Source organism: Emys orbicularis, chromosome 7 (assembly GCF_028017835.1).
Source record: "Emys orbicularis isolate rEmyOrb1 chromosome 7, rEmyOrb1.hap1, whole genome shotgun sequence".
In the NCBI taxonomy this organism is placed as follows: domain Eukaryota; kingdom Metazoa; phylum Chordata; order Testudines; family Emydidae; genus Emys; species Emys orbicularis.
In genome coordinates this window covers 127,471,267-127,496,542 of record NC_088689.1, presented here as the reverse complement: position 1 = coordinate 127,496,542, position 25,276 = coordinate 127,471,267, and the positions used below count along the sequence as shown (strand labels likewise).

At 42.9% G+C, this 25,276-nt stretch overlaps 1 protein-coding gene across 2 annotated transcripts in view; it reads left to right on the top strand.

The window, feature by feature from the left end:
• PTPRG (protein tyrosine phosphatase receptor type G) overlaps positions 1–25,276 on the top strand; it is a 605,571-nt gene that overhangs the window by 554,519 nt on the left and 25,776 nt on the right. For both annotated transcript variants that reach the window (XM_065407550.1, XM_065407549.1), the window contains one exon: positions 17,061–17,152. In XM_065407550.1, coding sequence (XP_065263622.1) covers positions 17,061–17,152 — 92 coding nt within the window. The remainder of the gene's footprint in view (positions 1–17,060; positions 17,153–25,276) is intronic.

Genomic DNA, 25,276 nt, shown 5'->3' with positions numbered 1-25,276 from the left:
TTGAAATTCTCCCATGTTCTTTAGGGATCCCGTGACTAAAGAACCAGAATCCTGACAAACTCCAAACACAGAGACATTTGCATACAGGCCCAGGGACAGTCCAGATTCTAAATCCCCAGTTGAAGAGAAAGAGACACATTCCTCTCATTCAGTACTTGTTCTCTGCTAGGAAAAGCCCTGGGACTGTTCGCTTCTGCTGGCTAGTTCTGTTCTGCAGTGTTTCTAGCCTGTCTCCTCTTTCACTGGCTTTGCGCAGCAGAGTCCCTGAGACTGGCTGGGCTGATGTGGAGGAGATGGAAATCTGGGGCCGCACAAGGGGAGAGTTGAATAAGGCTGTGAGGGGATATGTGGCAATGGGGAAGCTGGGTGCAGGCAGGAGATGGGGAGCTAGGGGCAGGCAGGAGGACAAGAAGGGCTTGGCACTGATCTCTTGGCTCCTTGGTGCACCAGGCAGCATCACTGTGGGGTGGGAGGATTGGTGGGTGTGAAAGGCACGGAGAGTGAGCTGGGATATGGAGGGCCAGTGGGGCTTTGCAGGGGCATCAGGTGATCAGCATAATTTTGGGGTGATGGTCGGGCTGAGCAGGGAGGGGTCGGAATCTGGGATGATTGAGAGTTGGGTACAGGGTGCTGAGGAAAAGGAGGCCCAGCATATATAGTTAGATATTGCTCAGACTTGAACAGTGGGGTCTTGGCTCATGACTAATGCTCCTCGGCACGATGGTAATACAACTAATAATACTAGTTAATGCCGCCATCTCTGTATATGGACTGTGCCCTCATTAGATCACTTGGGAGCGGCTTCATCATCACTGAGTGGCATGGAAGGCTGACATCCTGACGCACCAAAAACCAACCCCTTCCTTCGCCAGCTGGGACGGCCCTTTAAAAAAAATGGAATTCTGAAAAGACCCTCGAGCTCCGTTAAAGCCACCGGAGTCTCAAAGAGGGGAGATGCCTCAACACTTGATTTGTGGTGGATTTTTCTCCTGATGTCCGTCCCGATTTGCTAATGCTTTTCTTCATCAGATACGTTCATATAAAGAGAGCTTGCTACTTTGGTGAAGAATGGTATCTCTGCTGATGTGTGGGGGGGAGATCTCAGTGAATATATTCAACCCACAGGTGTACTAGGTATAATAATATTAATAACTTGCGCTTTATATAGTGGCTTCCACCTGAGGATCTTAAAGCACTCTATGCACATGAGTTAATTAAGCCTCGCAACACCTCGGTGAAGAAGAGGGCAGTAAACCTATTTTACAGATGGGTAAACTGAGGCACATAGTGGTTATACTTAGGCGTATGAAGATGCAGATGGGTGCCTAAATAATTGAAAATCTGGCCACAAGTGATCTGTCTAACACAGGGGTTCTCAAACTGGGGGTCGGGACCCCTCAGGGGGTCACGAGGTTATTACATGGGGGGTCGCGAGCTGTCAGCCTACACCCCAAACCCCACTTTGCATCCAGCATTTCTAATGGTGTTAAATATATAAAAAAGTGTTTTTAATTTATAAGGGGGGGTCGCACTCAGAGGCTTGCAATGTGAAAGGGGTGACCAGTACAAATGTTTGAGAACTACTGGTCTAATGTGGCATAGCAAGTCAATGGGTGAGCTGCGAGTAGAGTTCAGGAATGCTAAACCCTGTGCACTAAACACTAGACTCTGTTTCCTCCAGCAGGAAAATAGATATGTCGCATGAAAATGGCTACTTAGTCCATTTGGATGGTCCAGACCTCATCTAAACACTTCCACGGGAATAGAAAAGACCTGCTCCCGCCTCCCCCAATCTACCTGCTAACAGGGGCCATTTCTCGTCTGATATCAATTACAGCTCCCATAAAGCCATCCCATTGAAATGGTTTAAAAAGATTGAACAGCAAAATCCTCCTTTGATTCACCTGTAATTCTGAGGAAAAGATGCTGCTTTTGAACTTTTTCTGCTGGAAACTGCCAGAGAGCGTGAGAAAATCTTACTTGCCATATTGATCCTGGAAGTAAAATATAAGTGGCATTTTCACAAAAGCGAGTTCTTCAAAGTAATCTTATTAGCTTCTGATACCCAAGGCAATACCTTTTAAAGATATTTAACTATATCCCCATGGAGCTATGCATCTATTTCCTTGGATTTAGTGGACCAAATTCCACTCTCAGTTGCACATACAGAGCTCAGTTGAAGGCAATTTAGCTCAGTGTGTCTGAAAATGTGTAACAGCTTTGCCAAGACTGACTGATTCCTCTGCTCTCAGAACTCTAAGAACACTGGCAACCTCTTAATATACTATCAATAGCTTCTACCATAAAAATGGAGCTTTGCAGGTCCACAAGCAGAAAAATCATCCAACAGAGGAGTGAGTTTACCCATTTTCTGCCTCACTTCCCTCTGCCGAAATTTACTTAATTATTGAGCATGAAACCACCTAACCCATAGGCATGCTCTCTTATCTATGCAAATTTTGCCCTGAAACATAAAGCCCTTTTCATAATTCATAATTATCTGTACTGCTTGATCTAGAGAAACACAGGACAAAGGAGAGATCATTAACTGACTCATCCTCTGGCTATTACAAGTGATGTATGAATCTAAACTCAGCATGAGTCTGATTTAGGATCATGCCCCCAGGGGTGTAATGTACCTATAATTGAATGGCAGATTTCTTAAACACACCTGCCACCCTGATAATTTTTTTTCCAACTTCTCTGTCATCATTTCCTCAATCAGTGAATTTTGGATCATGTCATCTTTCCATGGATCTCTTTGTTATAAACATCTAGTCATGGCAAGACCTCGTGGTAAATGTTTCCTGTTTCCATTCCTTTTCCCGTTTCCCAAGTGGGTCGGCATCTGCTGCAAGTTGCTGATGGCATTTCTGTGCTTGTCTTCTTTTGGTATGGCCCAACAACTAACAGGAACAGTTAATCCTCTAAAGACAAGTTTTGCCTAGAATTCGTAGTCATGATTGCAAACCATGCAAAACCTGCTCTGGAATAACACTTCTGTAGTCAAAAGGCATGCCCCCAGCCAGTTCCCATTTTACTCTTGTCACAAGATCTGAGCCAGTAAAGCAAAGCAAAGGTATCATTGGTGTAACAGTGGAGCTATATGGTAGGCACTTCTTCCATTTCTGTCACATACTTTTCCTCCTTGATCAAGCATTTCATAGCTTTTTCTCCCCCCTGTGTAGTGAACTGTTCTTCTGGGGATTCTATTGACTTCAGTGATCTCCTGATGAGGCCCCAGGAGTTAAGAATTTCTATCCTGGAAATGGGAATTTTGTCATTGGCCTCAGTAGCACTTAGGATCAAGCCTTTTGTTTCTAAGATCAGTACAGAAACACCTGAAGGATTAGTGGAATGCATGCTTGGCTCTATGGCCAAATTTAAGAGACTATAACTACCCATAGTCCAAATTACCATAATGACTGGCTCACTGAGGCTGTTAGTTAACCTAAATGTATTAAGACAGATGTTCTTCAAAGTTTCTGGTCTGAGTAGAAATGTCTCAGTTGTGATGCCAGTCACTTTGTATCCCAAGTTGAATTTAGGGTTTAAGAAATCCAGTTTAAGAAATCCATTAGTGGTAACATCCATGTTCTCAGGCCTCAGACTATATTGATATTAGATGTTTTCTGGTTAATTCTTTGCTTTTGATTGCATCAGATGATATGGATGATAGAGTTCCTGAATAACATAATTGATTTTTAAGTCATTAGTAGATATGGTTGTGATGTAAACATGCTGCTTCTTCAAGTATTTATCAGTGTGAACCCCACAGGAGGTGTACATTGCCTCAGGTACACGAGACCAGAGACTTCTTGAGTAGCAGGGTCCGTCAGGGCTGTGCATGTGTCACATGCCTCCTTGTTTCTCCCTGAGTGAGGGCAGAGCGGTGATCTTCCCACCCGTGACAGTGAGATGGAATCTGGCGAGTGTCCAACCTGCTCATTGTGAGCTTCAGCTAAACCTTCTGAATTTCTTCATAACTCCTTTGATGACCTTCATCTGCAATTGCTGTGACCATGTCAACCCATTTTGACTGATGGCTAGAACTCTCACCCCATACAAACTCTCTCTGTACCAAGGCTCCCTAACACGGTGGCTTCAAACCCTGCCCATCCTCTGATGACTGATCCCCTTAAAAGATGGACATAGCAGGTGCCTCTTCTGTTCAGGGGAACTGCACATTCCTAGCAGATGCTTGGAGAGCCTATCGTTTTCTGCTGTGTAAGTCACAAGATGTAAGGCTTAAATTACACCTTCTGGAACAACCTGTGAAGGTGCCATCAGCCTGTGAGGAGACAAGGTCCAAGATCCTGCCAGTGGACAAGCCAGTGTCATCCAGCAAATTTTGGCACCAACAGAGATTGTGCTGAGCATAGAATCAGAGACATAATAAAGGAAAGTCAGCAGGTGGCCAAGGGAGCACTGCAGTGGATGCCTCCGACACCAGGGCAAGAGCTGTGGCCATCACAGTGACAATCCACAGAACATTATGGCACCAAACATCGGGTACAGGCCACAATTGAGGATCTATTGGTCTAGGGCATGGAGCTCTTCAGCAAGCAGACAGAGAGTGCTCAGCACATGTTTAAAAATTCTAAAGCCACCTGACCACAAACCATCCTGGCCCTAGTCCCAGTCAAGGCTGTGGATTCCGTCCTCCCAACGCAAGCATCCTGACTACCAGGCCAAGAAAAGACCGAGGTATGGCAGAAGATGCCAGCCTGCCTCCTACTTCACAGCGCACCCTGCTCCCACGGTCTGCCAGCAAATTTGACGGTATGATTGTGAGACGCATCAGATCCAGTCAAGTTTGCACTACGTTCAAAAGCCACCTTGCCTCATTCCACCTGCAAACACAAGGACGTGATTTCAGGTCATCCTGGTGCTGAAATCCTTCAGATTAGCCTGCACAGGGTTCCTATCTGTTCTGCAGAACTCCGTGGTGCAAATGCTGATAGACAACACATCAATGATGCATTATATAACAAACTGAGAGGCACCTGCTCATCACCTCCTTCCCAGGAGGCCATCTGGTTCTAGAAGTGGTAACATCAACATGGGATAACCCCACTGGCTCTACATCTCCCTGGGGTCAGCAATGATCTAGCAGAGTTCTTAAGCAGGCACATAGTGACCAACCCCAAGTGGTCACTGAAGGAGCGTATCGTAGACTTCCTATTCCATCTATGGGAACTCCATGATAGACCTTTTTCATCAGAAAGGACAATACCAAATGCATGAACTTTTGTTCCAGAGGAGGTGTGAGTCTGGGCTTGTTGCCAGATGCCTTTCTTCCCTGGTGGTCTCAAGGACTCCTGTATGCCTTCCCACCAATTTCTTTGATCCCCAGGATTGTGTCCAAGATCAGGAGGGCTTAGAGTACAATCATCCTGATAGCCTCTTAGCGGCTGAGATATTTTTGGCTGTCATACATGCTACAGATGTCCATGAGACCTACAGGCCTGCCCAGATACAATATTGCAGCACCAATGTTAGATCTTGCACCCAGGCCTGCAGTTGTTATACATGCTGGTTTGGATGTTGGCTGATTGAGCGGCACTGAAAAAGACTGCTCCTTTCATGCCCAAAACATTCTCATACCAAGCAGGAATCTGTCCACCAGGAACGTTTTCTCCTCACAATGGAAATTATTTTCCATATGGGCAGTCCAAAACAATCTGGACCCAGTGGAGGCACCCATTCCAAAGATGCTCTAGGAACGGGCGGCACTGTCATTCAAAAGTCAACTAGGCGGCAATATTGATGTGTCACGTTCTGGTGCGGTTGGATTTGATCTTTTCACACTCAACAGTATCTAAATTCCTTATCGGCGTCCTTCATACTTAACTTACAGTTATAAACCCAGTTCCCTCATGGGACCTCAATGCCGTCTTCCTGAAGCTCTTGGAGTTTCCCTTTGAACTACTATCAGAATGCTCCATGTACCATCTTGCTATTAAATGCGCTTTCTGGTGGCCATCACCTGGCTCACAGAGTCAGCGAAGTCTCTGTGTCTCCTTAAATGCTCTTATCGCTCGACCTCCTTTCGCAGTCTTTCATAGGGACACAGTGCTGCTCAGACCACGCCCCAAGTTCAACCCTGAAGTGGTCTTGGACTTTCACCTAAAATAATCCGTTACCTTGACAGTCTTCTTCCCAAGGCCACACTCGACACTGAGAGCGAAGGAACTCACCACCCAGGACATATCCGGAGCTCTACGCTATTACCAGAGTAGGACCAAGCCACTTTGCTTTCTCTCTGGCCATTTCTGACTCCTCCAAAGGTTATGCCATCTTGTCACAGAACTTCCAAGTGCATCACACACTGCATTTCCATCTGCTGTCATCTCTGGTGGGTGAGCCGTTTCCTTTGAACATCAAGGCATACTCTCCCAAAGCACAGGCTGCATCTATCACCAGCTTCAGAAGCGTGCCTATCTCTGAGTTGTGTCAAGCTGCAATGTGGAGTAACACACTGACTTTTGTGAAACATTATGCTTGTGACGTGGCTGCCAGGCCAAGGCACCAAGTTCACAAGAGCGGTACTGCAATCACTGTTCAGCTGATACAGCTGAAACTCCTCCCTCTCATCATCCAGGGAGGACACTGCTTGCCAGTCACCTACAGCAGGATTCACGTTGGCACATGCTTGCGGAAGAAAGCACGGTTACTTACCTTCAGTAACTGGTTCTTGGAGGTATGGTAGTCAGTGTAGATCCTACAACCTAAGTTTGCTCTAAGCTGCGCGGCAGCCTGAAACCAGCCCCGGCCTGGACCTGCTGCAGCCGGGGGAGAGGCTCCTATCCTGCGGCCCCAGCCCCGGAGCTGCTGCAGCGGGGAGAGGAGCTGCTGCAGCGGGGAGAGGCGCTTCTCTCCCTCCCCCAGCCCAGGTGCTGCTGGGGGGAGTCCTCTCTCCCCGCTGTAGCCCCAGAGCAGCCTGCACCCCAAACTCTCATCCCTAGCCCCACCCCAGAGCCCGCACCGCCAGCCGGAGCCCTCACCCCCCCACACACACCCCAACCTTCTGCCTCAGCCTTGAGCCCCTCATCTCTGGCCCCACCCCCCCAGCCCACACCCCCAGCCCTGAGCCCCTCATCCCCCGCACCCCAGCCCTGAGCCCCTCATCCCCGGCCCCACCCCAGAGCCTGCACCGCCAACCAGAATCCTCACCCCCCGAACACCCACCCTCTGCCCCAGCCCTGAGCCCTCTCCCACACTACAAACCCCTCGGCCCACCCCGCCACATGAATTTTGTTATGTGCACCAATATGGAGGTGTTATGTCACACATCACCTCCATATTGGTGCACATAACAAAATTCATTCCTCACATGGGTGGGAAAAATTAGAGGGAACACTGCCTACGACCCACCCTACAAGCAGAAAAGTACAACACTGAAACTTGCAAAAAAATCTTCCTTCTTGATTTCCGTCCCTGGAAAATATTTCAGGTAGAAATGAAAATGCAAATTTATTCTAGTAACGAACAAAGTTCTGCATTTAAAAATACTTTGGTAGTGCGTTCTGACACCATGACTCATGTAGAGTAATACCTTGCTAAACAAACAGTCCAACTGAAATCAATAGGATCACTCTTGAAGTAAAGTGCCACTCAGTATAAGTACGGGGATAAGAATCTGGCCCTTAATGTTTTAATATTACTTCCTCCTTATACGTGCTGTAGCCACGATGAAAGAAAACTGCTTCACCTTTCTGTGATGTGTATAAAAAGGGTAGTCAGCTTGTGGCATATCCTGCATTCCCTGCACATCCAAACTCTCATGGCAGGCAATGGGAATTCTGGTTGTGCAAGAAATGTACCATCAAGTCCTTGGAGAGCATGTCTAACATTTCTATTATGTTCAAATAAGAATAATCCATGTACAACACAACTAGTAATAAACCGAAATGCTTTAAACAAATCCAACAATGACTGTAGGCTGGGAAGAAAAATTCAGTACTTGCTTTCAAATATTAAGTCCCCAATACAGCATACACTTATGCATATGCTTAATTTTAAATGCATGAGTAGTCCAATTTCAATGTTTGTACAGTGCCTAGCACTATGGGGTCATAGTCATAGATGCTACAATAATACACATAATAAATAATAATAAGATCTGTCCCAGGCTTTTAAAGTTAATAAAATAATGTATATGCTAATAGAAAGCTTGCATGATTTCATTCTGTTGAGCTGAAGTTAGTACCGTGGATTTGGTTGCTCCTTTCTGCTTCAAAGGGAAAAGATCATTTGGATTGCTGTTTCATTTATAATTAATGATGACCTAATCTAAGATTTTACATGCAGTTTTAAAATTCAGATTTCATTATGACGCGTATAATTTTTGTAATGAACGTTGTCCTTCATGTTTGTGATTGGCATATGGTTAATAGTCCTTTATTAGATTAAATCTTTAAATAAGTGAGATTAATGTAACTGCAAAACTGCATGTCTTATTTTACATATTCTGCTTTTCTTTTTATGCTTTCATTATGCATTACTGCTGTATCAGAAATCTGCCCTAGTGTTCATTTGATTTCATTATAAAATGTAGATAATAATATTTTCGCTGAAAGGTATTTTGTGCAATATTTCCAATATGCTGAAACATCAAGACCCTGAGTATGAATATTTTCATATTAAATCTTTTTTCACCTTTTTCATTTTGAAAGGCATTGTTTAAAAACCAATAATAATTAGTTCATGCTTACAATTTGAATAACATAAAAGTTAAAAAGGAATTGTTCCCCCTGATACGAGGCTCTCTACAGTTATAATTTATCTTAATAATTCTAAGGTCACTGACTTCAGCAGGGAGCCAACATTTAAAGGGTTTTCAGCATATAGTTCAAACTCTGGGGATGACACCAGCTGTGTTGCCCTACTTTATTATTTATGCAGATATGATCTGTCTAGAAAATGTCCACTGACAGTTCAGAAATATTATAGCCACTTCTGTGACTTTATTTTACCCTAAACAAGTTGCCTAATCTTTCCAGCTCTTTTTGTATTGCAAGAAAATATGATCTATCAGACAAATGCAGAATTCTGAGGGATACACTAACATTTCTATTGCCTCCTTATTTTAAATGCTTTAACAAGTCAAGTCATTCTATCGCTCAACTAAATGTACTGCACCCACATATACATACACTGCAACTAGACTTAAACATAACACTAAAGGTTTAGAGAATATTCAGGGCCAGGTTGCACAAATACTCAAAACTCAGGCAGTGCTAGCACTAAGATTGCACGTGAAATGTCAGTTCCCCTGTGTGTATGCTTTACAATACAGTTATCAGTTACAGGACCAGTACTGTTTCAAATATATTTTTTCACAGTCTTAGATGCAAATTCTTCCATTCTTATACTCGTATTGTTAAAATGGTGAAAGATATCTTTGTAGACTTAGACCTTTTTATATAAGCTCTTGTCTGTCTAAGGGGTGAAATCTTGACTTTATGGAAGTCAGTGGGGCCAGGATTTGACCCAAAGTGTATATTTAACAATATATCAGCACCTACATACAGATCTTTTCTACCAGCAGCATTTCCTATGTTAGATGCAGTTCATACAGTGCAGCAGTTAACTGTGAAGCTATCTCAACAGCAAGCTACACAGATAATTCAGCTGTGGGGTGTATATATAAAAGCAAGTTTTCATTATTGCACTGTGTCATCACTTAATATGTAATATATTATGTAAATGTAGTTTCCCCCCTTTCCTATAAATGACTTTCAGGGACTCCGTTTTCTGACATACACAGTGATACAAGATGCTACACATATGTTAGATGCAAGACTAGGAATATCTTGCACTATCAGGAGTTCTTCTGCACATCTCTTTTTGAAATTAAACATTGTGAAGCCCCCAGAGCATTTAACTAAAACCCAGGACTTAGTAAAACTATTGCTGGAATCACACCCAATGTTAGCATCATGGCCCTTGCAAAAAAAAAAAAAAGGGAAGAAGAAGAAACAAAAATAAAGTATATAAGGCCCTCTCAGAGGAGATAGCATTGGGGACCAACTTTGTGATCAAGCAACGTAGTGTAGGTTAAATAACAGCAGTGATTTTTTGGAATGGGGTGCGCTGATTTATTCGATAAAGGTTTTTTAACTTGTTTTTTTCACAAACACACAACAATATACCAGTGTACAGAAGTTGCTGGTTGGAGAGAGTCTACACAGAGAAACCTTGCAGTGTAAGAGAGAGCAGCAACCGGTGGAAAACATTTAAAGTTTCAGGTTGTCCTGAGGTATTTTTCATTATTTAGGGAAAACACAATGGAAAGTGAAACTGAAAAAAGGAAGCACTTGAAAACAGGGGTGGGGCTGGGGTGCTCCCTCTCATGAACAGTCCTGATTTGGGTGCTGGACTTCTGGTTGAGACCATGAGAAGCACCAGAACTCCAACGAGAATCCAAACTAGAAATGAGGAGTGTCAGGCAGCACTTTGGTTTTGACCTTCTGGATTCACTCATGACCCAAAATGTCTATTCCAATCCAATACCATTAAACCATCTGTTGAGGTCTCCGGTTTCAAATGAATCAGAGATCTTATTCTGTGGAGGTGCCGCCTTGATACAATATCCCCTTTTTTTTCATTGACCCTGATTACTTTAGAGTAAGTATCAGAGCAGGTTTATTAGGCAGGACATAGATGAAAGATTCCTTCCTAATCACATTGCTAATTATACTGCCTTTTAAATATGAACCTGTACCAGCATTATAGTTTTAAAATATACTGGGCATATTGATTCCTGAAGGAATGTACTGCATGTTCGTTGTCCCTTGCCCTTTCTTAGGTGAAAAATGAATGGGTTTTTTTGAAATGCAGGTGAATATCATTCATATCCACAATGTTAGCAATGCCGACTCCTTTTGTGGGGAGAAGTGAGTTGCATTATGCCCCTCTCAAATTCATTGTGCATCATCATGCCCGTGCATATGGTAGGTCCCCACAGAGCCTCTCAACATCACTCCAGAGTTGAACACATGGTCACTATAGAGCAACAGGAGTCACTCCCGCAGCAATCCCAGATCCTGCTGGCCAGGGAGGGATGAATCCAGTTCGCCTCCGATTTGCATATCCCACACAGTAACATGTGGCACTTCCATCAGAGTACTGGAGCAGTCTCTGATTATAAATCCTTCTAACCTAGAGATCTTTACCTAGGCTTACCTCATTTGTACACTACCATGGAAAGCAAGGTGTTTCCCAGTGAAAATTAACATGGTGAGAGATTGTGCTCACATTTTATACTGGTGTAAAACCAGGCTCGTTCTGTTCACACTGGTGTAACAGAGGGCTGAGTCTGTGCTATAAAGAACTGTTATCTTTGCACTTGCAATTAGTTATGAAGACACATTTTTAATACATTTCCTCCCTTTGAATAAGCTGTAGGTCTGGTAGAAAGTATACAGTATATTGACTGTATAGAGGGGGAGGGATAGCTAAGTGGTTTGAGCCTTAGCCTGCTAAACCCAGGGTTGTGAGCTCAATCGTTGAGGGGGCCACTTAGGGATCTGGGGCAAAAATCAGTACTTGGTCCTGCTAGTGAAGGCAGGGGGCTGGACTCAATGACCTTTCAAGGTCCCTTCCAGTTCTAGGAGATAGGATATCTCCATAAATTTATTTATCAGGGGGGAGGGATAGCTCAGTGGTTTGAGCATTGGCCTGCTAAACCCAGGGTTGTGAGTTCAATCCTTGAGGGGGCCACTTAGGGATCTGGGGCAAAATCAGTACTTGGTCCTGCTAGTGAAGGCAGGGGGCTGGACTCGATGACCTTTCAAGGTCCCTTCCAGTGCTAGGAGATGGGATATCTCCATTAATTTAATTTAATTTAATTTGACATTAACAAATGTCAGTGTGGTTTTAGGCTGGGAAAAAGTAAACAGTGCAAAAGGGAATATGCATTGAGCATTAGGGCTCCTAATTAGCTATTATAGGATTCCATTAATCTCTTCCATTGACTAGAAGAGTTATGGTCTCTGAGGCTCATTTGTCTTAAGATGGAAGAGAAGCGTAACCATAGCCTTGTGGCTGAAGATACCTGCAAGAAAAAGTACTTTCCATGTATCCAGTTACATTAGTATGTTTTGTTAGAAAAGGTTTAAGGAGAGATTCTTCAGATTAGACAGTCACCATCAGAGCAAATGCCTTCAGACAACAGTGTGCCATATCAGTACAGTATGTGTTTTAGCATAGATCTCCCAAGCTACCTGTGGCCAAAAACACACCCTCCCCAACTAGGTTAATTAACGCTCTTAACTAGGAGGTTTTGGGGGCATTACAGATGGGCAAAATATGGCCCCAAAGTGCATTAATTTGTGCCAGCTCCATTTAAGAAGAGAGCTGGAAATCAGAAGGATACCTTCTAGCACACCGCATCAAATTTAGATCATGTACCTGAAGGCCTTGCCAAACGACTCCATGTCAGTTTAAATATCTTTAGTATCACTGCTTTCTATCAGGGAGCATGAAGGTGTATTTATGGACTGGGAAGAAGGATTCTGGATTCAGTTTGTCTGTCTTGTCTATTTAGATTATGAATTCTTCAAGGCAGGGACTCGAACAGGTGCAGAGAAGGGCTACTAGGATGATCAGAAGAATGGAGAACCTGCCTTACGAGAGAAGACTTAAGCAGCTTGGCTTGTTTAGCCTAACAAAACAAAGGCTGAGGGGAGATATGATTGCTCTCTATAAATACATCAGAGGGCTAAAGGCCAGGGAGGGAGAGGAGGTATTTAAGTTAAGTGCCAATGTGGACACAAGAACAAATGGATATAAACTGGCCATCAATAAGTTTAGGCTTGAAATTAGATGAAGGTTTCTGATCATCAGAGCAGTGAAGTTCTGGAATAGACTTCCAAGGGGAATAGTGGGAGCAAAAAACATAGTTTGTTTCAAGACGGAGCTCAATAAGTTCATGGCCGGGATTGTATGACAAGGGTTCCTGCAATGGCATATGGCCATTAGAAAATATCTCCAACAGCCAGGGAGGGCTCTGAGTTACTACAGAGAATTCTTTCCCACGTGTCTGACTGGTGGGTCTCGCCCACATGCTCAGGGTCTAACTGATCATCATATTTGGGGCCGGGAAGGAATTTTCCCCCAGGACAGGATGGCAGAGACCCTGGGGGGGGTTTCACCTTCCCCTGCAGCATGGGGCATGGGTCACTTGCTGGTTTGAGTAAATGGTAGATTCTCTGTAACTTGACGACTTTAAATCGAGATTTGAGGACTTCGTAACTCAGCCAGAGGTTATGAGTCTGTTCTGTGGTAGATGGGGTTCTTGACCTGCAATGTGCAGGAGGTCAGACTAGATGATCATGACGGTCCCTCCTGGCCTTTAAGTCTGAGTCTCTTACTATGCGTGTGTACTGTGCCTAGCACGGAGGTGTTAAACACCTGGCCCGTGCCAGATCCAGCCCACTCAATGTATTTATGAACCCTCCACCCCATGGCATATTCAGATTCTGTAGAATCTAACCTTTTGTTTTATTTTATTAAGTTTCTAAACTTCATGGCGGAGAAGTTAGGCTTTCAAATGCTAAGCACGTGTAACTGTTACAGTGCTATTTTCTTGGTCTGCAGGCAGGCGGAAACAGAAGCTCTGGAAGTGTGAACTCCCCCTCCCCCATTATTCTCATTGTGATGTTCATCTGCCTCACGTCAGCATTATTAACTATTTCATTGCTGATCATTTTATCAAATGGGATGGGAAACTGGGTTGGGGTGAAGCCCATGGAGGGACTTGGGAGTTGCTATAGTAGAGAACATACAGAGGAAAGAGAGGAGGAGAGAGACAAAGAGAGAGAAGGGGGAAAGAGGCAGAGAAAGCTGCATGGGGAAGGAAGAAAAAGAAAGAGCAGAATTAGCTGTGGTTATCCAGGTGAGGATACTTTGTCACTGAGCAATAATGATAGCTAAAAGTTTAGTTAATACATAAGGACCATATTCTGTCCTTGATCTTTGCTACCAAACGCTCATTGAAATCAATGGGAATTCAGAAGATTGAAGGGAATTTGTCATCCTAAATGTATGCCACGGCCACGGCCATCATTAAAAATGGAGTTTTGCTCTCTGCAAAATTGAATTTGACACCCTGAGCTAATGCAATGGGTCCCTGATCTCACCTCGATCTCTAGGCTCTACTGCAGGACAAATAACTCATAATAATAATGAAGAAGAAGAATAGCACTTTTTCTGTGAGTTTTGTATGATGTGAAATTCTTAACACAGCAACGGTTATTTTCTAGGAAGCGCGGGACATACTTTACTTTGTGGGAGAGGGAAGATTCTTTTACATACCGTTGGCACTACTGTCCCTGTGATCCATGAATGTCTTGGCTGTAAAAACATAAATGTATCTTAATGAAATACTATTCTATTCTAATATTCTAGTATACCATTGTTGGTATTTAAATATTGTAAATTGCTAGCGATATTCTAAGGCCGTTTGCTAAAATGATCGTACTCTTATCAAATGTTCTCAATGTTCAAAATTACCATGATGAGGTGATCAGATTATAAATACATATTAAACAGTTGCCCCTGTAAATAAACTAGAAGAAAGAGAATATTTTCCCCTCAGGCTGATTCAAGTTTGAAAATGTCAGTAGATGCAAAAAGCTCCCCCAAAGCCTTACTTGAGAAAATGACAGTAGATGAGTAATGACACGGTCATTAGTAACTGCCAGGAACCAGAGAAAAATCAGATTTTCAGGGTTGGCGCTAAAAAATTCTTGCCAAAGTAGAACCGCATTTACACATACTGTATATTCGTACCCTTTGCTAAAAAAAGCGTATGTGAAAGCTTGCTGGTTTATTAGTTTGCCAAAGATCTTTCACTCTGAATACAGTAAATGTTACATGTCTCTTTGTTTATCTTTAAATTTTGCTGAATATCTGTAGCAATATTTGGATTTTTTTCCATCGTAACATAGATATTTTTGAAAAGCAGGAGAATGCAGAAAATACTGCAGCTGTAGCACAAAACCATGTGGGAGGAAAAATACATCCCAGGTACTTGAAGTAAACATAAGCCACATGTAACCTTCAGAAGGATATTAAAGAAAATACATAAAGGTCTAAATAGTGCCTTGAATGATGCAATCAGACAATAGTAACCATTGGGCAATAAGCTATTGCACATGCTGAAAATAATCACACTTGTGTTGTAGTGCATGACATTTTCAAAATGTCACGTTGTGAGCATTAACTAATTACGCTCGGAACGCACAGGGATTTTACCAATTGAAGTGGTGAATGTAGCAACATTGAGACCCCAGAAATAAGAGGGCTTATCTAGATGAACAGAGCAGCTGGAGTGTAAATCTATAGTGCACTAGCATGTTACATACTGTTTGTCCATGTGGACCCTGCTACCACACACACGAAGTTCCAGAGTGTGCTTTGATTGAGGCTACATCTCCACTACAGCACTTACAACGTCACAGCAGCATCGGCGTAGCTTGTGCTTGAGGTGGAGACAGGAGGGAGCTCTCCCATTAATAACTCCTGCCTCCAGTAGCTATGTCGGCAGGAGAAGCTCTCCTGCCAACATAGCGCTGTCTACACCAGCGTTTAGGTAAGTGTAATTTACATCACTCAGGGGTGTGGATTATTCACACCTCTGAGCGACGTAAATTATACCGAAGTAAACTGTAGTGTAGACAAAGTCTTACTCCACTCTGAAATAGGATTAGGTCAATGCACATTAGAGAGCTTTTAGCTCTAGGTAGCGGGTTCCACACAGATACTTAGACCTTATCTACGCTACAGGTTACTTGGGTATAATTTATGTCGCTCAGGGATGTGAATAATCCACACCGCTGAGTGATGTAAGTTACACGGAACTAAGCGCCGGTGTAGATAGCGCCATGTCGGTGGGAGAGCGTCTCCCGCCAATGTAGTTACCGGCTCTCGCAGAGGCAGGAGTCATTGAGCCAATGGGAGAGCTCTTTCCCGTCGGCTCAGAGAATCTCCACCAGAAGCACTACAGTGGCACGGCTGCATCGATGCGGCTGAGCCACTGTAAGTGCTGTCGTGTAGATGTAGCCTCAGCGTGCTGCAGATTTACACCCCATTTGCCGCGCACTGATTGTTCCTCTAGACAAGCCCTGCCTGAGGTGGGTACCCCTACATCCCAGTTTTACCAGGACTGGCCTGGTTTTTCATGATGTCTTGATTTCCGAGGGACTTCTTCCAAAACACTGGAAATGTCCTTAGGTTTTTATTGCATTCATCGAAACTTTGGGTTTCTTCATCATTCAAAGTGTTCATGATTTATTGCCGTACTGAATAGAAATGGCTCTGTGGTTAGCAGTCCAGTAGAGTGAATGTGCCATGTTAGGAACAGTGTTTGGAGTGAAGAGAAAACTCAAATGACACTACCCAAGCTGTTCTTTTGCTCCAAGTGAACGTTAATGATGCTCGTATAGTATTTCATTACAGATTCATTGGGATGCTACTGTACTGTAAATTAAAAAGGAGAAATTCCTCCACTCTGGGAAATACACCTGTGTCGCTTCTGAGTCAGGAGCTGTCAGCAGTGATTCAAGTATAGTTTGTCTTTTGTGTGGCTATTCTGTGACTCTTAAAGAATTTGTTGCCACAAAAGTGCTCCAGGTTTTGATTGTCACCTTATCTGAGAACTCACAGCTACTTTCCTTTTTAAAATACCCCCAGTTAAAATACTCCCAAAAGTATAATTGACAAAATGGTACTGTAACTTTGTGCTAAAGGATAGCTTTGCAAAAATGCATTACAAGGCCAAAACCACTACTCATATTTGTAATATCTAGGATTAAGTATGATGCGTGAACAGTCGCACCCCGATATCAGTAACCGATATGCTAAGATTTCTTGTAAGTATATACAGTACAAACCATGCCACTAGAGAACTCCAATAAGGCACAAGTGAAATATTCTATGACCTGATGTTGAAGATGGAGTTATGGATCTCTCAGTCTCAGATATGAAACATATCAGCGTATTTACAGAAAAAACATGACCTAGCAACTCTGAATATCTTTCTCTTTCTACAGATGACATGGAAGCCATTCCTGTCAAACAGTTCGTTAAACATATCAGTGAACTCTATTCTAATAACCAACATGGCTTCTCAGAAGACTTTGAGGTAAGTTTCATTAACCTTTAATGAAATAGCCTTTTCCAAGCCTAACTAAACATTCTGTGTACTCACAGTAAGGGACAAGCTGTAGTTTACTCCAGTCACAATGGGCCAGGGTTTGCTACCATCACTCACACTAAATAATACCTTACTTCTTGAGTAGCCCAGGAGGAGTAAGATACGACTCAGCCCTGGTCTACTCTGGAGCGGGAGGGATCGATCTAAGTTATGCAACTTCAGCTACATGAATAACGCATCTGAAATCGCCGTACTTAGATCAACTTACCGTGGTGTCTTCACCACGGTGAGTTGACTGCTGCTGCTCCCCTGTCGACTCCGCCTGCGCCTCTCGCGGCGGTGGAGTACAGGAGTCGACGGGAGAGAGCTCGGGGTTGATTTATCGCGTCTAGACTAGATACGATAAATCGATCCCTGCTGGATCGATCGCTGCCCGCCGCCGATCCGGCGGGTAGTGAAGACATATGCTAGGGTGGTAGAATCTGCCCCTTAGTAAGCAAAGTTAAACATGGGCACGAAAATTGCTGCTCTTACCTGTTTATGTTGGGCCAGATTCCAAAGTCCTTATTCAGTTTTATATTCACTCCTTACTCAGAAAAAGTCCCACTGAAGTCATTGGGCTTTTTGTCAGAGTGAAAACTGAGTAAGGGCTTCCAGTTTGGCCCACAGTATTTATATTATGTGAATATTTTAAAATATCTAGGCCAGATTCTGATCGGAGTTACACCAGTGTAAATCTGGAACACCTCCATCAACGTGAAACTGAGATTAGAATACAGCCTTTTATCTCTCTAAATCCAGGTACATGACACTTATGTATTCTACACCTAGTAACAAACAGGTTTTGGAGCTTAGCGATCAATAAGGGATTGAACCTGCAATTGTTACACATGCTGAATAACATGGGTAGCCTGAGTGATGCCCATGGAACTACTCACAGGAGTAAGCCCCAGTCAGTGTGAGTAAGGGTTGTAGTCCCAGGCACTAATGAGTGAGAACAGTCATTCTGTAGCTAGCATTAACAGGAGTTCCTTTCCATCAGTTCACAATGGAGGTTGGAAATATTGGCACATAAGAGGTATTTTCAGCTGAGAAATCTGGTAAATGGTGTGCAGCTGTGGCATTGCCTCCACTGAGGGCACAGTGAGACCACAATGGGTGAGATTCATCAATATATGCCTATTTTAAAATGTTATGGATGGATCATAAAGGCAGCTGTATTTACAAACACGACCACAGAACAAAATTGGTGGTCTAATATCTAAAGCCTTGTCACTGAATGCAATAAAGACAAGACTATATGCAGGAATTGTCTTTTATGGGATCATTTAAAACATTTACTGCCTCTGTTTGGTTGCAGTCTGTGTGAGCGGCTGCATTGTCTGATACCCAAAAACTATTGTGTAAGTCATAGATATTCTGTATTCATGAGAACGGCAAATGGGTGAGGTGTTAAAGTGATTTAGTTCAATTGGCTGCTGGCTGGATGACTGAGCAGGAATATTGAGGCATTTAACAATGTTGATGGTATTCAGGACAAACATTTATCCTCCAGAGAGTAGAATTTGATCAGAATGATCAAATGCGACTCAGGCTTCTCAATTATTTATGAATTGAGCCCCCAGTGCAATTCATCACAGCTGGTTTTGACACCATTTAATTATTCAAAATAATCAGCTACACATCTGTAAACTTGATCTGACTTAATATAGGCTTTGCTTCAGCTGTCTCAAAATCATTGCTATTAACAAATGTTGGATATCTTCCACCTGTGTTCGGCAGAGGAAAACACTGCTGTAATAGCCTTTTCTTCCCTTCGTACTGGAACTCCCCTCTGTGACTGCTACTCCATGGTAGCTCGTCAGGAGAGAGAGCCAATTAGTTCTCTTCTTGGGAGTTCACGATCTCCTATAAAGGGAAGTAATTTTCTTTGTGGAGTATCTACTCCCTAGGCCAAATTCTGCTCTCTGCACTGGTGTATAGCTGGAGTAATTCCTTAAAGTCAGTAAAGTTACTCCAGATTTATACTGGTGTAAGAGAGAACAGAATTTGGTCCACGTTTCCTTAAGAACAAGTAAAAATGGAATCTCTTCTCCTGAAAGAGAGGTAGAATGATCATCTTGAAAAGATAATGGTGTGACGGGTTGGATCACAGAAACCCCCTTGGGAGCTGCCACCAGATGTGCAAAGACTACCTCTGCTCCTGTTTTCCCTGCCAGCTCAGGACTCCAGCACCCTGTCTTGCTGAGCCAGACACTCCCGTCTGGCTCCAACACAGACCCAGGGTCTGAATCACTTGCCCCAAAGCTGCAAGTTTACCCAAAAACAGCTCACAGAAGTGTGCTTATCCTTAGCACTCAGATGCCCAACTCCCAATGGGGTCTAAACCCAAATAAATCCGTTTTACCCTGCATAAAGCTTATGCAGGGCAAACTCATAAATTGTTCGCCCTCTATAACACTGATAGAGAGATATGCACAGTTGTTTGCTCCCCCAAGTGTTAATACATACTCTGAGTAAATTACTAAATAAAAAGTGATTTTATTAAATAAGACAGTAGGATTTAAGTGGTTCCAAGTAGTAACAGACAGAACAAAGTAAGTCACAAGCAAAATAAAATAAAATGCGCAAATCTATACCTAATCAAACTGAATACAGATAATCTCACCCTTAGAGATGCTTCAGTAAGCTTTTTCTCAGACTGGACACCTTCCAGGCCTGGGCACAATTCTTTCCCCTAGTACAGCTCTTGTTCCAGCTCAGGTGATAGCTAGGGGATTCTTCATGATGGCTCCTCTCTCTCCTCTGTTCTCTTCCACCCCTTTATATGTCTTTTGCATAAGGCGGGAACCCTTTGTCCCTCTGGGTTTCCACCCCCCCCCCCCCCCCCCCCCCGGAAAAGCACCAGGTTAAAGATGGATTCCAGTTCAGGTGACATGATCACATGTCACTGCAAGACTTCATTGCCCACTTGCCAGCACACACATATACAGGAAGACTAACAGGTAAACACAGTCATCTGCAGACAATGGTCCTGGTTAATGGGAGTCATCAAGATTCCAAACCATCATTAATGGCCCACACTTTACATAATTACAATAGGCCCTCAGAGTTATATTTTATATTTCTAGTTTTAGATACAAGAGTGGTACATTTCTACAAATCGGATGATCATACTCAGTAGATTATAAGCTTTGTAATGATACCTTACAAGAGACCTTTTGCATGAAGCATATCCCACTTACATTATACTCACTTATTACCATATTTTTCTAAAACTATCCCAGTTACATTATATTCACTTATTGTCATGTTTTTATAAAACCATATAGACTGCACAACGTCACAAATGGATTGATACAGTTGTGAGGAAACACCGCTTCCTTTTGTTGCATAAAGTCTCTTGCTGACTCATAGAGGGACCTGATTCTCCTCTCACATCAGTTTCATCCCAGAGACATCAGAGGAATTGCTCCTGATTTACACTAGTGAGATAGGATAATGAGGCCTGGGTGGATCAATAAGAACACGGGGTAATATTTTCAGAAGCATCTAAGTTACTTAGCGGTCTTAAGTCCCATTTTCAAAAGTGGCTTTCTGTCTTAGGAGCCTACGTCTCATTGACAGTCAGTGGGATTCAGCCTCCTCAGTGCCTAAGTCATGGCTGAAAATGGGACTCATGTTCTTAAGTCACTTCGGCGTTTTTGAAAATTTTACTTTCTGTCTGTAAAATGAAATTGGAAAAAGAGAAAACAGGAGCCTGGACACTGAAAGAATTGTACCCAGCACAGGGAAAAAAAGTAAGTTTTCCAAAGACAGCCAGCCCTCTTAGTGGAGGGGGATATTTGAGTGTGAGAGGAGGTCCCAAAGTAGCTTCAAAAGTTCTGCAATAGGAAGTTTTCCCCTTTGTGTCTTTGTGAAATAAACTGAAGATGGGGGGAGGGATAGCTCAGTGGTTTGAGCATTGGCCTGACCCAGGGTTGTGAGTTCAATCCTTGAGGGGGCCACTTAGGGATCTGGAGCAAAATCAGTACTTGGTCCTGCTAGTGAAGGCAGGGGGCTGGACTCGATGACCTTTCAAGGTCCCTTCCAGTTCTAGGAGATAGGATATCTCCAATAATTTAAAAAAAAATTAATTTATTTAATTTAAATTTAAATTTAAAAATTTGAAGAGGGAAATGAGCATGATGGGAACAAGTGAGATCTGCCATGTGTAGAAGGCACAAGTCGTGTTATGTTTGATTAATCTTTTTGGTATAAATCCTCTCCTGTGTTTTTGGGAGCTTGCCTTGAGTTGTATTGGGAGCTTCATTAGACGAGGAGCATTCCTTTGGAAGCAACGTGTCCAAATACTCCAAATTGCCCCTCTCTTAAAATGAGCTGTAATTACAGTGAAATATTTTGTGAATATGCTTGGGGAGCATTTTATGTGAAAGAAGAAAAGGACTTTGAACTCACAAGCTTCCCCTGGAAGGTAGATCCAAAGTACATCCATATTCCCAACAGGGAATCAAACTGCAAGTCGATGCTTTAGTGGCTAGTTAGCTAGTCTTTCTTTTGTATAGAGAATGGCTAAGGTTAACCTTGAGAACAATGAATTTCTTATTTTTGAAGTAACTAGAAATTAAAGTCCAGAACCTGATTGACCAACAAAACAGCCTTTTAAAATGATGCCCACAATGGATGGTTGTCCATGGTGCTTTCTGAACCTCCTCTTGAAATTTCTCAAGTAGGATTTCTGGTCTTGCTCCAACTCTGAAGAATATAAATGAATAACAATAAAATTCCTGTGAAATTCAGTGGGATGCAAAGCCCTTTTTGCATTGCTACTTAAGAAACAGCTCCAGCACCTTTTCCTATGGCACAGGCATCCTAGGTTGCATCTGGACCATTGTGTCTCTTCTGCATCTTTGGGGTAGGATGTGGGTGTCCCATACCCCATGTGCAGTGCAGCAATGCTCTGTGGTATGCTGCCAGGGATTTTTGGGGGTGCTTCTACAAGTATGTAAGTCAGCAAGCCATTCCAGCCCACTCGGAGGAGGGGGAAAAGGGGAGCCTGAGAGAGCATTCCTCCACCTCTGCGCAGTCAGACTCTCTGGGGTGTTGCTGGATTTGGCCCTGAGAGCTCCTGTATATACGAGGCGATAGCTCTCTGCCTCCTCCTAGAGTGAAGCTTTCTCCCACAGGGGACCCTCTCTTTCTGTCCTCAGTTGGGCCTATTACTAGAGTAAGACAATGAGTTTTGTTAGCATAGCTGTGTCCTTTGGCTCTAAGAAAGGAATATTGGATCAGGAAATCTCCAAAGAGCCAGCTATGAATTTTTATAGCATAATACACTATTTGGATTTCATAGATCAGATAATTTTATTTGCCACCTCCAGTTCTTTAGTGGGTGGGTCAGCCCTGCTGCTGGAAAGATTAGATTGGGTAAATGTAAACTTCTCAGACCTGTCTGCTGCCTGTAGACGCATGAGGGTGGTGATTCACTGCCAATTTGGAGTCTGAGCAGGCTAGCTGAACTGAAGGCAGGCTGTCTACCTCCCTCATCACATAAATTGAAAATATCTTTATGCTCTAGTGACACCTTCTCGGAAAGCTCTGAAATATAAGAAAACAGCATAAATCCATATCTTTTGAGATGTGGCACAGATCTGCTACCTTCGTCCTTGCAGCTGTTGCAGTTTGGGTGTCACTGAATATTTATTATCAGGTGATCCATAATGTTTCTGTTTCTGAAGAGCTCTGTTGAAGACTGAGAAACCACTGTGTTTCCAAACTTTTCCTGACGTCAGTGGGAGTTAGACACGGATCTGGGCCTAAGGCCTAGTCTACACTAAAAGAGGTTTGCCAGTGTAACTATGCTAGAATAATTGTATTGGCACACCCTCCTATCGTCGACACAGCCTCCACTGGCCGAAGACAGGTTTTTGCCAGGAGACTTGCATCAACGCTAGGGCTTTTGCCCATATAAAAATGTCATTAAAGAAGGAAAATCACACTCCTAACTGATATTTCTATACCAGCAAAAGTTTTAAGTGTAGACCTGGACAAAAGTTGCTACAATCAGAGATTAACATTTTAATATCCCAGTCTGTGCATTTCCATATTGTATTGATCTTCTGAGGGATAGACTGGAAAGACCAAAGATGCGTGTACTGTGATGCTGCCTTATGGAGGAGCATCCATATTCCATCACAGACTCTTCCTGAAATCCAATATTCACATTACCTCGTTGAATGTTTAACCCCAGGAAACAGTTTTTGTAAATTCACAAACAAAATTCAAGGGAAACAGTACAGCAGGGTAGCCCAAATCCTGGACTTTCTGTTACTAATTGTGTATATTATGGTAGCACCTGAAGGCCTCGATCCAGATGAGGGCCCCGTTGTGTTCGGTGCTGTACAAACAGGCGGGTTGACCTGCTCCCTGCTCCTAAGAGCTCATGCGCCAATGAAAGAGAAGATGCAACAAGCAAGTGTAACAAAACTGGGAGGGAAAAGGGAATGTGACGATGGTTGTCCCACTGCCTATTATCGCTTCTATATTAGCTTGTGTAGTTTGTTTTGTCCCTGCTTCTGTTGTTTATCCCCAACCACCCCTCTGTGTAATGTTATTGAAGGATTTATACCTGTGCTAGATTCTTAGAAGAGTCTATGCTATACCTATTGCTAGATCCTTGCAAGCTACTGGGTGAGTATCAGTACGTCCTCTTAGCCTTTGCCGTGATAAGGCCAGGACCCGCTGCAAGAATTACAAAAAGTTGGCACACAAGAGTCCTATGATTTTGGGGCCATGATAAAAATGATCTTAGTGATGAATGAACTAGTTGGTTTCATTCTCAACATACCAAAATAATTTTCAAACATAACTACTGATCTTTTTTTAATATATGCCTGTAAATGAAGCTCCTTTAATCTACTCATGTAGCCTCCCAAACATTGTTCATATGCCTACAAATCTCCTGACGTTAGGAAGGCAACTGATCTAAAATAATGGGAGACATGTAATGCCCACAAAATTCAAGTCAAAAGACTGGGTTCACAATCACCCATTCCGGTGAAACTTTTCATTAATTCACGTTACCAGATATGTAGCAATTTGATTTTACGCTTAAATTTTGTGAAAATTCTTTAAAGTTTATAAAACTAATCTGTAACTTGTTTCAGAAAGGCAATGAAAATGAGTCATTAAATCTTGGTTTATTAATTGCCAATTAGTATTTGCATGGACCATATAATTAAAGCTAAATTAGCCATTATAGCACTGAATATAACATTTCTTACAGTAATTAAAGGTTGATTGAACCCAAGTATTTTGGGTTCTTGAGTTGTCAATAAGTTGAAAAGGACAAAACAAGAGCATTATCCATTGATCTTCAAACACTAGTGTGTTCTGAGAAGTTAAACATAAAAGACACCAGTACACTAGCTAGCCTGAATTAAATTCAATAAAAAGAGACCAAGAAGAATTTTTTAAAAAATGCTCCAGACTCCATTGCCCACAATAGTCCAACAAGAATCCTTCAGTTAAAACCTGAGGTTCTTACTCCTTACAGTCAAGCTGATAGTGGAGTTTACCTGAGTAAAAGCTCAGAGTAAGGATGTCAGGATTTATTTGGCCCCAAATTAATGGTGTTTTGCATAGAGCAGCAGAATAATGTATGCATTAGAACCTGCAGAATGGAATATACAGAAGAGATAGTGACATTGTGGGAGGATAAGTAATTAGAGTTCCACTGTATCTACCTACATCGTCTCCTGTCTTGTCGACTGCAACCTTTTGCCCCTGGCCTCTGCGACCCCCACAACACCCCATGATAAATGTAGCCACTAAGATCATCTATGCTGCCTGCCATTCTGAGAATGTCACACTCCTCTTTGATTCTCCACTGGATTTTCTACAACATTTTAGGTTTCTTATTCTCTCCTTCAAGGCCTTTCATCACTGTGCTCCTTCCTACGTTTCTGATGCTCTCTCTTACCGTGGTTCCCCTTCCACCGGCTCTGTCAGCCTTGATCTCCCCATCTCATCTGTGCATTTCTCAGACAACTGGTTTTGTACTTTTTTCCACACTGCCTCCTCTGCAGGGAACACCCTCCCTGAACTAGTCAT